General features: G+C 39.3%; 1 protein-coding gene across 3 annotated transcripts; it reads left to right on the forward strand.

The window, feature by feature from the left end:
• The first annotated feature begins 18 nt into the window (after nt 1-18).
• On the forward strand, nt 19-14,686 carry inpp5b (inositol polyphosphate-5-phosphatase B). Of its 3 annotated transcripts, XM_077599170.1 has the most exons (23): nt 19-290; nt 1,299-1,378; nt 1,443-1,540; nt 1,623-1,652; nt 1,740-1,850; nt 3,091-3,234; nt 5,277-5,355; nt 5,698-5,868; nt 7,189-7,290; nt 7,375-7,489; nt 8,837-8,953; nt 9,028-9,215; nt 9,292-9,403; nt 9,472-9,581; nt 9,662-9,797; nt 10,106-10,216; nt 10,799-10,964; nt 11,029-11,264; nt 12,542-12,649; nt 12,737-12,821; nt 13,931-14,058; nt 14,131-14,242; nt 14,331-14,686. In XM_077599170.1, the coding sequence occupies exons 1-23, from the start codon at nt 234-236 to the stop codon at nt 14,438-14,440; spliced, it is 2,706 nt and encodes a 901-aa protein (XP_077455296.1). In that variant the 5' UTR covers nt 19-233; the 3' UTR covers nt 14,441-14,686. The 3 variants fall into 3 exon arrangements, with proteins under 3 accessions (XP_077455296.1, XP_077455297.1, XP_077455298.1); XM_077599171.1 differs by lacking the exons at nt 19-290; nt 1,299-1,378; nt 1,443-1,540; nt 1,623-1,652; nt 1,740-1,850 and adding an exon at nt 2,468-3,013; XM_077599172.1 differs by lacking the exons at nt 19-290; nt 1,299-1,378; nt 1,443-1,540; ... (1 more) ...; nt 1,740-1,850; nt 3,091-3,234 and adding an exon at nt 4,247-4,360.
• Nucleotides 14,687-15,491: the final 805 nt, after the last annotated feature.

Here is a 15,491-nt window from a genome sequence, read left to right on the forward strand (position 1 = left end):
AGTGTCTGTGTGTGTGTGTGTGCGGGTGTTTTTTTTGACAGCCCGGTTGTGACGTCCTCCGGGGGTGCAAGAATCAGTGCGTGGCAGTCGTACGAATTCCTGGAGAAAAACTCGCTTTGGAAACAAGAAGAAAAGTCAAAAGTCGCCTTCCGTACGCCGTTTTGTCGCACATTCATGACGACCACCCACGCGTGGACTTGTTGCAAGTGGAGCCAAGACCCAGCACGACTGTTATGGATCAGTCTATCGCCGTTCAAGACACTCTTCAAGCGGACGAAAACTGCATCATAGTATCCTTTTTGGGGTTTATTATCTTCTTCTTCGTCCCAGTTTTGGTTCCCGTGGAGCGGATCGATTGAGAACTTTTCAACGAGAATTTCTCGATTTCAAGACACGTTTGCATTTTTAGGCGGCGACGAAATTGGAAGCCAAGTTCAGTAGTTCGCAGTTGAGCCACTCAGTGGCGCTGTTGCTTCCCTGAATGTTTCAACGTTCGATGTCAAATGAATTTTTAGGTCGTTTTTTTAAATAAGTAAATAAAAAGTCGTGGTTCTTATTTTCAATAAAGCAGTTGGTGACATTTTTCAAGCTAAAATTTGGACGGTTATAATTTTCAAGGGGGGTATTCATGTCAATTTACGATAATAAAATTAAATTGATAACCAAAAAATGCTATATCTCCATATAGAATTATTAAAAAATACTAAACAAATAATAATAATAAATAATAATCGTAATTAATAATTGTAATAATTAATAATTATTAATAATAGTAATAATTATTAATAATGGTAATAATTATTAATAATGGTAATAATTAATAATGCTAATAATTAATAATAATTAATAATGCGTAATAATAATAAATAATAGTAATAATTAATAATAATTAATGACGGTAATAATTAATAATAGTAATAATTAATCATTATTATTATTAATAATTACAACAAAAGTTTATGTTAATGTAAAAATCCTGTTTTAATATTTATCAGAATCACATAAATCAATCAATTATAGATTCAAGGCGTACACTGCCTAATGGCCGTTGTTGGCTTGGTTATGCTCCAGCACCCCCCCAACCCTTGTGAGGATACGCGGCTCGGAAAACGAACAAATGCATTTTAAAGATCACAAATAATTAACTTGACAATTATCATCCCTGGAATTAAACGTATGTATCTCACCATTTAATCTTGTCCATTTTTTTTGTCAATATCGCTTTAAATCAGACCGATTTCATTTGTGTTTATGGCTCATTTTATGCTTTCATTTTCCTGAACTGAGTCGTCAAACATGCCGTGCAATGCAATGTCCTTCTGGATGCCAAAACCGAAAGCCGGCTCCTGGGATTGGTGCAATCGGCCAAAGAGCACGCGTGAGTTTTCATACCGCGCCAGTCTTTGGATTTCCTTTTGGACCTTTATTTGCCTTTTATTCAGAATTTTCATTTACACCCATCGGAGGATGGCCATAACCGCGGACGACGTGTCTCTGGAAGACATTGTGCCGATTGACCTTGACTTTGCTGTTGTTGAGAGTAAGCGCATTTGCTATAAATATCCTTTCACTCTTTTGGTAATGGCGATATTAAGTGAAAAATGCATATTTTTATATTCTAGTTTCCTCCCCAGAGGAGCTGGTGCTTGTCGGTGAGTTTTTTTGGGTGTAAATTGTAGCATAATGCTGCTGTATGGCTATTTTAAATATCACACTTTAAAAAAAAAATGTTTTTAAAGGTGCCGACACCCGAGTGCGAGTGAGCTATGACGACGAGAGTCTCGAACTCACGCTGCCTTTCGGGTCCCACTCGCGACTCTTTCTCGGTGAGGTCATCAGGGCCTGGAGCGGTACGTTTTTCTCCCACATCCCATAAACATGCATGCTAGGCTAACAGTATGCTAAATTGTCCCTAGCTATAAGCTATTGATTGTTTGTCTCCTTGTGCCCTGCGATTGGATGGCCAACAATTCAGGGTGTACTCCAGTTTCCTCCCACATCCCAAAAACATCCATGCTAGGCTAGCTTGCTAACAGTCTACTAAATAGACCCTAGCTACAAGTGATTGGCTGTTTGTTTTCTGGTACTCTGCGATTGACTAGCCGCCTATTCATGGTGTAGTTAGCCGAGATATGCTCCAGCACCCCCCGCGACCCTTATGAGGATACGTGGTCCAGAAAATGAATGGAAATACAGTAGTCCCTTGAATATTGCGGTTAATGTAGACCAGACATGGCTGCGATAATCGAAAAATCGCAAAGTAGGGTCACCCCTATTAAAATAAATAAATAAATACAAAATATTTGTTGATTTTTTTACAGTTTCGGCGTAGATTTTCACATTTTTATGAAGTTTAAAAAAATACAAAAAATAATTAATAACAGAAAAAAATTCAAAGTAGTGAATTCATAATAAGTGAAGTCCAGATAATTGAGGGATTACTGTCATTTATTGGTCAAGGTATGGTTTTACTATCAGTATTGCGACAAAAAACACGGGGTGAGTTGTTTTTTTGTTTTTATTGTTTTGGAAAAGAAAAAAAACCTGTTCATCCAGGCCAACTTCCGTCTCTTTAAATGGACAACTGGAGGAAATAATCTTATTTCTCGTCTTAGTTCCGGTCTGGCATTTTACCCGACTCATTCCAAAGCGAAACCTGGGCGTGACGGGAAGAAAAAAAAAAACTCCGAAAGAGGCGGAGTTTACGAGCTGTTTCAGCACTTGGCTTTCTCTCTTTCCGGGACGTGTCTCCTGTCCTCGAAGACAACCGAATATTAACATTCGGATTCCACAAAATTCCTCTCGGTGCGATGGGATAAGCCATGAAGTTGCCCGGGACGCCTCGTTTTTGCGCTATTCACCCGTAGAATCCTCTCAGGGACATCCGCGTGGATGAGGACGTTTATTTTGGGGAACGCTTGAAGGGGATCATTTCCCAGACTCCTAAATATGGAGGGTTTACGCAAGATCACCCCCGTTATCGGTAAAAGCAAATTCAGAAAGAACCCTGAAGGTGAGCCACTTTCCCAGCGTTTTTTAATTATAATGAATGTATTTTCATTTATATTTTTTTTTACTTTGTTTTTATAGATGTTTGCAAATTTCCCACGCAAGAAGCCAAGTTTGAGTGGATTGGCAAATACCGATCCGCCACCAAAGGACAGGGACTCGTCAAACAAGCCCTCGCACCCCTCGGCGCAACGTTGAATAAACTCAACAAGCAACAAAAAACAGGTTTGTTCCAGCCACTATCTCTAATTTTAATGAGGGTATTTAACCTGAACGCACCACGCGATGTGTTTGTGTTTGTTTTCCAAGGTGGGGAAATTTGCATGTTCAGGATGTTTAAGAAACTCAAGGAATTGGGGGCAGGGAAGAAAAAAAAATCTCGGATTATACGTCGTCGTGGTTGGATTAAATAGGATCAATTTTGATATTAAATGGAATAAAAAATATCCAAGGCGGCCCGGTGGCTTGGGTGGTTAGCGCGTCGGCGTCGCAGTGGGGGATCTGGGTTCAAATCCAGGTCGGTTCACCTGTGTGGAGTTTGCATGGTCTGCCCGTGGCCTGCGTGGGTTTTCTCCGGGTACTCCGGTTTCCTCCCACATACCAAAAACATGCATGGTAGGTTGATTGGACACTCTAAATTGGCCCTAACTATGATTGGTTGTTTGTCTCCTTGTGCCCTGCGATTGGCTGGCCACCAATTCAGGTTGTCCGAAGTCAGCTGGGATAGGCTCCAGCACCCCCCGCGACCCTAGTGAGGATAAAGTGGTTCAGAAAATGGATGAATGAATGAAAGATATTGCACACTAGATCAATGGACTGGATATGGTTTTTTTTAATGGCTGTTTCGGTCCAAAAAGTTCCCGACCCCTGTTTTAGAGAACGCCTGGTGGTCCTCAAACCACACTTTGAAAACCCCTGGCCTCATCATGGAACCGAAATAGTCATTTAGTTTTCGATATAACATCATTTTTAGGGTTTGTGAAAAGGATGAGAGTCAGAAAACGAACAAAATACACGCATTTATTTTTACTTTTGAATTTTGTGTATGGCTTTGAAGGAATTACATTGAAAAATATGATTTTTTTATGGCTCTTTCGGTCCAAAATGATATAACATCATGTTTTGGGTTTGTGAAAAGTGAAATGAGTCAGAAAAGTCCCCCCCAAAAAGCTTGTTATTATGAATGTATATCCAAAAGGATTTAGTGTTTACGTTCGTATCTCAGATTGTCACGAATTGAAACTCCTCCCACGGTAACCGAGTCGGTCATTTCGGGTCTTCGGACTCGCCTTTTCCTCCACAGAAGGCGAGGGAACCGGGCGGAACATATCAATGGTCATGAGAGATTCTGGTATGACAAATACATAGCTTTTTAATTTATTTTTAATGTGTATTTTCCGTGAATTTCCCCCAATGTGCTCCGCTCGTGATTCGGTCGACATTAGCCGGAGTTAGCGGCCTAGCTTCGGCTAAGTCCCCGTCGACGAACTGGACAAATCTCGGAGAGCAAAACCACTCAAAAACCATGCTTATTCCCGTCAAATATCTCATTTTCGACCATTAAACTCAACCCCAGGGACGTATTTTGTTATTTACTCTGTCGCTTGAGCGGTTGGTGATGCTAGCGTTTGTGTTGTTGTGGTTACAGTGTTGTAATAACGCCTTTCAATGGGAAATAATTCATGTTTTAAAGCTTTCGTCTTTTTAATAAAAAGTGCTTTTGCTGTTTTAGCCGTTAATACATTGAATTTCGAGAATTAACTGGCTAATAAATGCGTTCTCGTGTTTTCTGATGCGCTTATACTTTGAAGCGGATTAGGACAAATGCTAATTCTTCTGCGGATTTATGGCTTAAAGTTAGTAGTATAGCTGTATTTTTATTTATTAAGACTATGAATGACTCATTTGTTTGAGATTAGGGTGTTTAAAGAAGAGTATTTTATCTGAAGGTGCAGATAAAAAATGACTGTCTTAAATCAGAGCGTCTTAAAGTTTGTGTACATAAAATTAAGTCCAAAGTACAAAATCAAACTGTATTTATTTTAAGGTGAGCAGGTGAACAAACACAGTCAATCAACACAATGCCGAATTGTCTTAATATTTACATTTAAAAAAAGTTAAAGAATACAAATAATTAGTTAATATAGAGCAATATAACTAATTGCACTGGTACTACTTGCAGTACATTTTCCAATGTTTAGGTGCCATTTTATTAGTCAATATTTCTACTTGGTATTCAATTTAGTATTTTATTTTTTTGCCAACAGAGAAATTGACAGACAAGACAAAGAAAAGCTTGGAACATCGAAAAGACAACAACACCAAGCACAATATTAGCACAGAAAGGTAAAAGCACTTAACACATGTAAATAAGCCTCTTACAAAATCAACGTTTTACACGCAAATGCAAAGGAGTTCTAAAAAAGAGTGACAATTTCAAAATAAAATAACGGATACAGGAAACGAATTTCCCTTTAGGGGGATTTTGTCACCTGGATCTTGTTTTTGTATGTAGGAACGGTCATATCATGTTTTGTAATCTGAAAAAGTTGGTATTTGGAGGAATTTGTAAGTAGAGGCGCCACTGTATCTCTTAATCTTATTATTTTTTAATGTTGATTTAACGACACGGTTTGAGCCGGCGGCAGTTGACATAATTGCTCCCTGTTTTTTTCTCCGGCGCCCCAGTCAGAGCACCTCCGGACGGGGCGATAGGGATGACCTGGTTCGCTCTTCCAGCCACACGCCGTCCAATAAGTCCCACATTTTAACCATGCCGCAGTTTGGACTGCGAGACAACCTCATCAAGTGCGAGTTGCTGAAGAATGAGGACCTGTACATTTACCGTGAACATTTCAGGTAGGATGACATCCTTCAGTCAACCCAGTCCACCACATTTGACATCATTAGCATTAGCATAGAGCCAAGCCTGAACTGTTAGTTTCGTCTTGTGTAGAAAGGCGAGTCTTCTCTGGTGAGTTTGGACTTGTTGTAATGAGTTCTTTGTAATATTAAAATGCAGCCGGCGCCTCGGGTCGTTTTTCCTGTCCAAAATATTTTTTCTTCTTCTCGAATGAACAATTCTCGTTTAGTTGATACTTTGAAGCTTTTGAAGTACATTATCTAGTCTTTAATGGCGATATGCTCTCTTTATTAATTACAAAGCTCCACATTTTGTCATTTTTATATTACTTTTTAAGTATAAGTCAACATATTAAATATGTATAAGTCAACACAATAAACAAGTAGTATTCAACATAATAAATAAGTAGTTGTCAGCATAATAAATCAGTAGTAGTCAACATAAGTATTAGTCAACAATAAGTAGTAGTCAACATAATAAGTATTAGCCAACAATAAGTAGTACTCAAAATGGATAAGTAGTCAACACAATAAATAAGTAGTAGTCAACAAAAAATAGTCAACAAAAAATAGTAGTCAACATAAGTATTAGTCAACAAAAAATAGTAGTCAACATAAGTATTAGTCAACAAAAAATAGTAGTCAACATAAGTATTAGTCAACAAAAAAATAGTAGTCAACATAAGTATTAGTCAACAAAAAAATAGTAGTCAACATAAGTATTAGTCAACATAAGTATTAGTCAACATAAGTAGTAGTCAACATAAGTAGTAGTCAACATAAGTAGTAGTCAACATAAGTAGTAGTCAACATAAGTAGTAGTCAACATAAGTAGTAGTCAACATAAGTAGTAGTCAACATAAGTAGTAGTCAACATAAGTATTAGCCAACAATAAGTAGTAGTCAACACAATTAATAAGTAGTTGTCAGCATAATAAATATTAGTTAACAATAAGTAGTAGTCAAAATAGATAAATAGTAGTCAACATAATAACTACAAGCCAACAATAAGTAGTAGTCAAAATAGATAAATAGTAGTCAACATAGATAAGTAGTCAATATAAATAAACCTTGTGGATTAGCTTTTCTGTTGTGTGGTGCCTTTGCGGTGAAATTGCAGTATATTGTGTTCAAAAACAGGAAATGAGGTCCGGTGGGTAAAATGAAACGATGGTGTATGCTTTCTTCTGCTAGCTTGCTCGCTTTTCCGGCTCAAAATCTCTAACAATCAGGCCCACTCGCCAACCATGATGTCTTAAGCCTTAAAACATAAGAATGAAACGTTCTAAAAAAAATCCTCTCCCTCTTGTTATGCAGTTTTTTCCTTGGCACTTACAATGTGAACGGGCAAACCCCCAAAGAGAGCCTCCGTCCATGGCTGAGCTGCACGCAGGACCCTCCTGATATGTACTGCGTGGGGTCCGTACCAGACGCCGTAACACTTGTCAGCGTGTGTTTGTTTGTGCAAAGAATTCTGCTCAATTGTCCATTTTTGCTGGCTAGTTTTCAGGAGTTGGACCTGAGCAAGGAAGCTTTCTTCTTCAATGACACTCCCAAAGAGATGGAGTGGACCAAAGCCGTGTCTGACGCCTTGCATCCTGACGCCAAGTATGCTTTAGTAAGAAAGGGGACTTTTTTTTTTTGAACCGTTATCTCTGACTTGTATGTCGTCTTTCTTTTAAATCTCCTTCCTCTTTTTCTGAACCTGTGGGCTCTTGTTTAGTGGTTTCCCCTTCCCCATGCCTGTCACTTATGCAAGGTTTTCTTGTGAAAATAAGTTTTCTTGCTTTCTTGAAGTGGTCTTTTTGTTTTGTTCTACAAACACGTTCATAGCATATTGGAGCAGCCTGTGGCTACCGCTAAGTAAAACTGACCAGTGAATTATTATTATTTTTTAAAAATGTTCTTGATAGGTGAACTGCAATATTCCCCCGTGTTTCGCTGTTTTTCATCTTTTGCCGTTTTTGCGATACAACAGCGAAAAACGGTGGAATACTAGGAAAATATTTCTGCAGTATTCCCCCATTTTTCGTCGTGCTGCAAAAACCGTGAAAAATGAAAAACGGGGAATACTGTAAAAAATATTTCCACACTATTCCCCCATTTTTCACTATTTTTAATTTTCGCGTTTTTTGCAGCACAACTGCGAAAAACGGTGGAATACGGGGAAAATATTTCTGTAGTATTCCCCATTGTTCGCCGTGTAATGCAAAAATGTCGAAAAACGGGGTAATACCGGGAAGAATATTTCTGTAGTAAGCCCCCATTTTCCGGCGTCTACTGCATAAACACAAAAACCACGAAAAATGAAAAACAGAGGAATACTGTCTAAAATATTTCCGCATTATTCCCCAATTTTTTGCTGTTTTTCATTTTTCGCGGTTTAACAGCGAAAAACAGGAATACCCCGGAAATATTTTTCACAGTATTCCCCTGTTTTTCATTTTCCACATTTTTTGGCAGCGCACACCGAAAAATGGGGGAATACTGCAGGAATCTTTTTTATAGTATTCCCCCGGTTTATGCCATGTATGGCAAAAAAATTAAAATGCACAAAAAAACGGAAAAAGGAAAAACCGTGAAAATGGGGGAATATTGTACAACACATGAGTCACTGAGTTTCAGGTTATCTCCCACATCCCCAAAAAAATGCATGCTAAGATAGCTAGCTAACAGTCTGAATTATGTTAGCGTGAATGGTTTTGTCTCCTTGTGCCTTGCGATTGGCTAGCCACCCTGTCCATGTCTACAAGTAGATAATTTTGGGGAAAAAATGTACACTGTAAAAAACAAGAACGAATGTTTAAAAAAAAAATAATAATAATAAATTTCAAATAATAGCAGCTTTGTATAATTTGGGTAATTTTTCTGTTTCAACGCTATTTTCTCCATCGTCCGCCGCTTTCAGAAATCTGCCATTTACGTCACGAAAACGTCACAAATTAATTTTCCTTCACGTCCCCAGGTCAAGTTAGTGCGGCTGGTGGGAATCATGCTCCTCTTCTACGTGAAGAAGGAGCACGCCGAGTTCATTTCAGACGTGGAGATGGAGTCGGTGGGAACCGGCATCATGGGAAGGATGGTAAGACCGCGCTTTTCCCGTCGCCTGACCCTTCGTCGTTGGAAACGCGGTGACGGCTGACTGCGGTCCGGCAGGGAAACAAAGGCGCGGTGGGCGTCCGCTTTCGCTTCCACCACTCTGACATCTGCGTGGTCAACTGTCACCTGGCAGCGCACGTGGAAGAGTACGAACGCCGCAATCAGGACTACCGAGATATTTGTAGTCGCCTCCAGTTCCACCAGACGGACCTCACCCAGCCGCCGTTGACCATCATGAAGCACGAGTATGAAACCGCGCTAGCGTACGTGCTAAAACGCACCGACTCATCATGTTTTTTTTTCTCTCTCTCTCGGTTTTAGCGTGATCTTATGGATCGGAGACCTCAACTACAGAATTAGCGAGCTGGAGGTGGAAAACGTGAAGGAGCTCATCGCCAAGAAGGATTTTGAGAGGCTGCACGCGTACGATCAGGTGATGCGGTTCCCGGAATGGGATCGCCGTTCCTTCGACGGGCGTTGACCGATCCCGCGTGTCCGCAGCTCAAAAGGCAAATCGACGAAGAGGCCGTGTTCGTGGGTTTTGTGGAGGGGGAGATCGACTTTCAGCCCACCTACAAATACGACACCGGCTCCGACACGTGGGACACGAGGTAATGCTAAGCGAGTTGTCACGCAGCGCGATCTAAAGAATCCAAAGTTACAAATATGTGGGGTGTCTTTTTTTTTAAAGTGAAAAATGCCGTGTGCCCGCCTGGTGTGACCGTATCCTGTGGCGAGGAAAGCATATCGATCAGCGGCATTACCAGAGTCACATGGCGCTCAAGACCAGCGACCACAAACCCGTCAGTTCGCTGCTCAACATTGGGGTAATTTTTGCATGGCAACGCACTCGTAACATAACATAAACACATTGAAATTAACTTGGATTATGATGCAGACACTCTAAAATAAGTTTACTCTAACCTTACATTAAACTTAATTCTAATTTTGTTTTAAATTTTGATACTTTTCTTCTCCCGGGTTGGCTCTATTTGCCCCGCCTCCACCCTGACTTTCAGATGCAACCTATCGAGGGTTGTTTGCTTTTGTCTTCCCTTCCCTTGTGTTCTGAACAATATATGAATTATTCGCATATTAAATTGCATTCAAGATCATTCTATTGTGCAATATGCAGATCAAGAGAGTCAACGCGGAGTCCTACAAGAAGACTTTTGAAGAGATCGTGCGCAATTTGGACAAAATGGAAAATGAGTGCATTCCATCTGTAACCTTGTCAAAACGAGAGGTATGGTTATTTTTTCCTAATTTTTATACGTTTTTTGATCATTTCAAATTGTGTATGCCATCTATCAACTTTTGTGCGAGATTTTTTTTAACGTTTTTTGCAAAACTGATCTCATTTTACCCATTTCGGCTCTAATCCGGATCGTCTCGGTCACTGCTATCAGATGAAAACGTCATCATCGACTGCTAATATTGTTATGTTTTAAGCATGATATGCGCACCCACATTTCCCTTTTAAAGGTCCGCCTTTTGACTATATAAACATAGCGCGTCAGCAAGCAATGTACCCAGACAGTCAAGCTAGCAGCGTCATACAGCAATATCTACAGAATCTTGAATTTAGTGCATACAAAAGGCGCACCAACTAATTGGGCGCCTGGTCCACTTTAGGGAAAACTTTTGACTTTTAAGTGCACCCTATGTGAGTAAATATGTACTGCGTTGAATTTGTACGTTTTTTGTCTCTTAATACGGGGACTTGCAATCATTTGGCCGAGGTTGACAGTTATGTCATCTATCACTGTCAATGTCAAAATAGATCAAGGCGCATTATGGTGACATGCATGCTCTCTTTGTCTATCAGTTCCACTTTGAAAACGTGAAATACATGGAGCACCAGGCCCGAACGCTGACCTTGGTCAATGACGGCCAGGTGCCGTGCCAGTTCGAGTTCATCCAGAAACCCAACGAGGCCACGTACTGCAAGCCCTGGCTCACCGCCAACCCCTACAAAGGCTTCGTGGAGCAGGGTGAGCCCCTCTCTTAGCACGAACCAGGCGCGCATTTCTCCTCTAAATCTCCCCTCGCCACCAGGCGCCTCCGCCGACATCGACCTGGAGGTTTTCGTCAACCGCCTGATGGCCCCCGACTTGAATGCCGGCAAGCAACAAATCGAAGACATCCTGGTGCTCCACCTGGAGCGCGGCAAGGACTACTTTATCTCGGTGAGCGGGAGCTACCTGCCCAGTTGCTTCGCCACCCCCGTCCACGTGCTGTGTCGGCTGAGGGAGCCCATCCGGGACGTGCCTCGGGAGACCCTACAACAACTGGTGGGTGTGTTTTCACTTTTTTTCTTGCACAAGAACTGAATGGAATCTGTTTTACCGTATTTTCTCGCATATTAGCCACCTCCGCATATAAGCCGTACCCTTAAAATTGCCTTAAAATCGTTGAATTTTACAATTTCCCTCGTATAAGCCGTACCCCTAAAATCGTTGAATTTGACAATTTCCCTCGTATGAGCCGTACCCTTAAAATTGTTGAATTTTACAATTTCCCTCGTATGACCCGTACCCTTAAAATCGTTGAATTTTACAATTTCCCTCTTATGAGCCATACCCTTAAAATCGTTGAATTTTACAATTTCCCTCGTATAAGCCGCACCCTTAAAATTGCCTTAAAATCGCTGATTTTACAAATTCCCTCGTATGAGCCGTACCCTTAAAATTGCCTTAAAATCGTTGAATTTTACAATTTCCCTCGTATAAGCCGTACCCTTAAAATTGCCTTAAAATCGTTGAATTTTACAAATTCCCTCGTATGAGCCGTACCCTTAAAATTGCCTTAAAATCGTTGAATTTTACAATTTCCCTCGTATGAGCCGTACCCTTAAAATTGCCTTAAACTCGTTGAATTTTACAATTTCCCTCGTATAAGCCATACCCTTAAAATTGCCTTAAAATCATTGAATTTTACAATTTCCCTCGTATAAGCCGCACCCTTAAAATTGCCTTAAAATCATTGAATTTTACAATTTCCCTCGTATAAGCTGCACCCTTAAAATTGCCTTAAAATCGTTGAATTTTACAATTTCCCTCGTATAAGCCGCCCCCGATTCACAATTTTCCATATTCATGGATTTAATAGGGAGTACAAAGGTGCTACTTTGAATGGAAAATCTTAAGTAAAATCATCGCACATGGTATTTCTGAGATACTGAATGAATCCAAAGGGTGTTGCCTGCACGTAGACAAATTCAAAAAGGAAGTCATGTGACCAGTACAACTAGGAAGTGTGTCCGTAACAGTCTAGGTTAGATGGCGGCGCCATGAGCGAGCAATGGCAGCCACAAGTACTTGAGTTTTTTCATGTTTTATTCAAGATGTGGTTTATTTCATTCATAGATGTCAAAACAAGCGTTTATCTGTTTATCTATTTTGAAATTGTCTTGCGTTATGGTGTTTATTCTTTGTCACTTCGCAGTTTTGTGTATGTCAAGTTTATTAATTTGTGCGCACATAAGCCTTTAATTCAGGCTCCAGCAACCCTTACGACGATACACGGGCAGGAAAGGTGAATGAATGAATGAATTGAACTTCTCCGTCAGTTAGCGACATCGGTGAACGAGAGCCCGCCAAGCACGGAAAAGCCGCTGGACATTCCAAAAGAACTCTGGATGATGGTGGACCACTTGTTTCGGAATGCAAGCAAACAGGTTAAAAAATGCGATCGTGACGGTTCGATACGTTTTTTTCTTATCTTATGCATTGACTAAAGAAGCTATTGTTTGTTGTCTTTACAGGAAGACATATTTCAGCAACCCGGCCTCCGGAGTGAATTTGCAGAAATTCGGGATAGCCTCGACACTGGCTTGACGGATTCTCTCTGTATCCTTAAATCAGGGGTGTCGAACTCGTTTTTGCAGTGGATCTCGTGGTTTCCCTCGGAGAGCTGTTTTTTTTTCGACTGCTAAATCGTCTCAAATTATTACTATTTTTTTTCTTACTATAAGCTACACCTGCCAGCAAATTCATACCAAAGAGAGAAGGAAAGGAAAAAAAATACATTTATGCATAGACTGTGTCTATGTGTGTGTGTATGTATGTATGTATGTATGTATGTGTATATATATATATATATATATGTATATATATATATATATATATATATATATATATATATATATATATATATATATATATATATATATAAGGTATTTATACAATAGAGTTTGTTGTTCTATCTATGACCAGGCATATTACAAATAGCAAAAAATAAATTCTAGATTTTATATATATAACAAATGGCTGAGTGGTAAGACCTACCGTATGCATGCATGAACATCTATGTGTATGTACACGTATGTGTGTGTGTATGTGTATATATATATATATATATATATATATATAGTAGCAAGAGGGTGAGGATGCAGAAATAGGAAAGGCATTTTAGACATAAATAGATAGGTAATAAGTAAGTTAATAAATAAATACATGAATAAATATATAAATAAATAAGCGTGTTGCTGATATATATATATATATATATATATATATATATATATATATATATACATACATACACACACACACATACGTGTACATACACATAGATGTTCATGCATGCATACGGTAGGTCTTACCACTCAGCCATTTGTTTTGTTAAAGAGCCTGACAGCTGAAGGGAGGAAGGATCTGCGGAAGCGCTCCTTCCTGCAATGAGGGTGCAGCAGTCTATTGCTGAAAGAGCTTTGGAGGGACTCCACAGACTCATGCAGGGGGTGGGAGGTGCTGTCCATGATGGACATCATCCTGGTCAGCATCCTCCGCTCTCCCACTTCCTCCACGATGACATACTAAACACACACACACATAGCACATGCTAAAACTTAGCATGTTAACGTAACATGCCGATAACTTTTGCCTAAACCGCCCAATCGGATCACCATAAACCTTTTATTTCTAGAAGCTTATATCCTTGACATAATGACGTCCAGCCGGCAGCAACCACTCCGTGGCCGAAGCCTTGCTTCTCTTCCTGGACGCGCTTCCAGACCCCGTCATTCCCTTCGCTTTTTACCAGCAGTGCCTCGAATGTTCCTCCGACGCTACGCAGTGTGAGAAGGTACCGTCCTCAGCCCGATAATTTAAGTCACTCCTGAAAAAAACAAAAAAACAACCTTTTTTTACCCCCAAGGTTATTTCCACGCTACCTCAGTGCCACCGAAATGTGTTCAACTATTTAGCCGCTTTCCTGCGGGAACTGTTGAAAAATTCTGCCAGCAATCGATTAGACGTTGCCGTAGTAGGTAAGGAAATTTATTTGTCATTTTTCACAAAATGTACACATTCTGGGTTGTTTTGATAGTCGGAATAATTTTGCATCGTTACCCGCAGCCACTATTTTTGCCTCGTTGATCCTGCGATCACCGAACAAGCAGGACTTGGCGGAAAAGAGGAAAGCGCGGGAATTCTTCCAGCACTTCTTGGTCCAAAGTTCACCCTAGAAAAAAATAGGACACTAAAAGACAAAAAAAAAGAAAGAAATTGTATAATTTTGCATATTTTCTCAAAGAGATGAGCTACATTAGAAAAAGCTAGTTTATAGATAACCAATGAATATATGATAGCGTGTATTTTCAACCCGTGCATTGAATTTATTGTCCGTCCTCTTTGAAATGTTTATTTAAAATATATTTGTTTCTGATTTCAAATGTAATTGTTTTTATACATAAAAAGTTGTTGGAAAATGATTTTTTATGTTTTTTTTTATACCAATCAAACATGCAATGGATGAGAATTTACAGGAAAATCACCACAACTTTTGAAGGTAAACAATGGAACTACTCTTCCTTGTATTTTTCAATGTATATTTTCAGTGCTGTGTGGCTCCACGCTGCCCCCACTGTTAAGTGTTAGTACTACATCAGATGTATACGATGTGGAGTAATGTGATGGGAACACATGAAAACACTTAGATCTATATAAGATATTTTTTGAGCATGACAAAATGAACCTAGGATATTTGCATGTAAAAAAAGAATTATAGGGTTTAAAAAATTATAAGGCTGTTAAAAAATAGCACAATGCTAGTATACTGGTACTTATTTGGAACATTCAACTTTTTTTAACTTACAATTTCAGTTAAAGTCGTAAAATTACAGACAAATCTTGATGTCACTTTTTATACCTTTTATTGTATTTGTTATTTTAGTGTATTTTTCCCAACCTCTTAGTATTTTTTTTCAACAACCGGTAAATTCAGTTTGTAAAAATCAATATATTGCTTTGTTAATCAATTCAAGATATGTTGAACAGGCAAAATGATTCCAATTTCGATATGTAGTTTTTTTTCATTCAAATTTGATCCGTTTCATCAAAATTGTCACATCAAAACTGGTTTGCATGTTTTAATTGTTTTGGGTTGACGAGCTGTGTTCATAATTCTATATTAAATTGATTGTTAATCCTTGAATCCAATCGTCACAGAAAATTGTGTAATTTTCCAAAGAATTTATAAGTTATATTATGAAACACTTAAAACGTTGTTTTTTTTAA

This window comes from Stigmatopora argus, chromosome 4, assembly GCF_051989625.1.
Source record: "Stigmatopora argus isolate UIUO_Sarg chromosome 4, RoL_Sarg_1.0, whole genome shotgun sequence".
In the NCBI taxonomy this organism is placed as follows: domain Eukaryota; kingdom Metazoa; phylum Chordata; class Actinopteri; order Syngnathiformes; family Syngnathidae; genus Stigmatopora; species Stigmatopora argus.

Excerpts from the sequence above, each read along its gene's own strand:
- inpp5b (XM_077599170.1), top strand. The coding sequence starts at position 234 with ATGGATCAGTCTATCGCCGTTCAAGACACTCTTCAAGCGGACGAAAAC. Across the intron at positions 9,404-9,471 it reads GGCTGCACGCGTACGATCAG|CTCAAAAGGCAAATCGACGA; the intron begins GTGATGCGGTTC and ends GCGTGTCCGCAG. Across the intron at positions 14,059-14,130 it reads ACGCTACGCAGTGTGAGAAG|GTTATTTCCACGCTACCTCA; the intron begins GTACCGTCCTCA and ends TTTACCCCCAAG.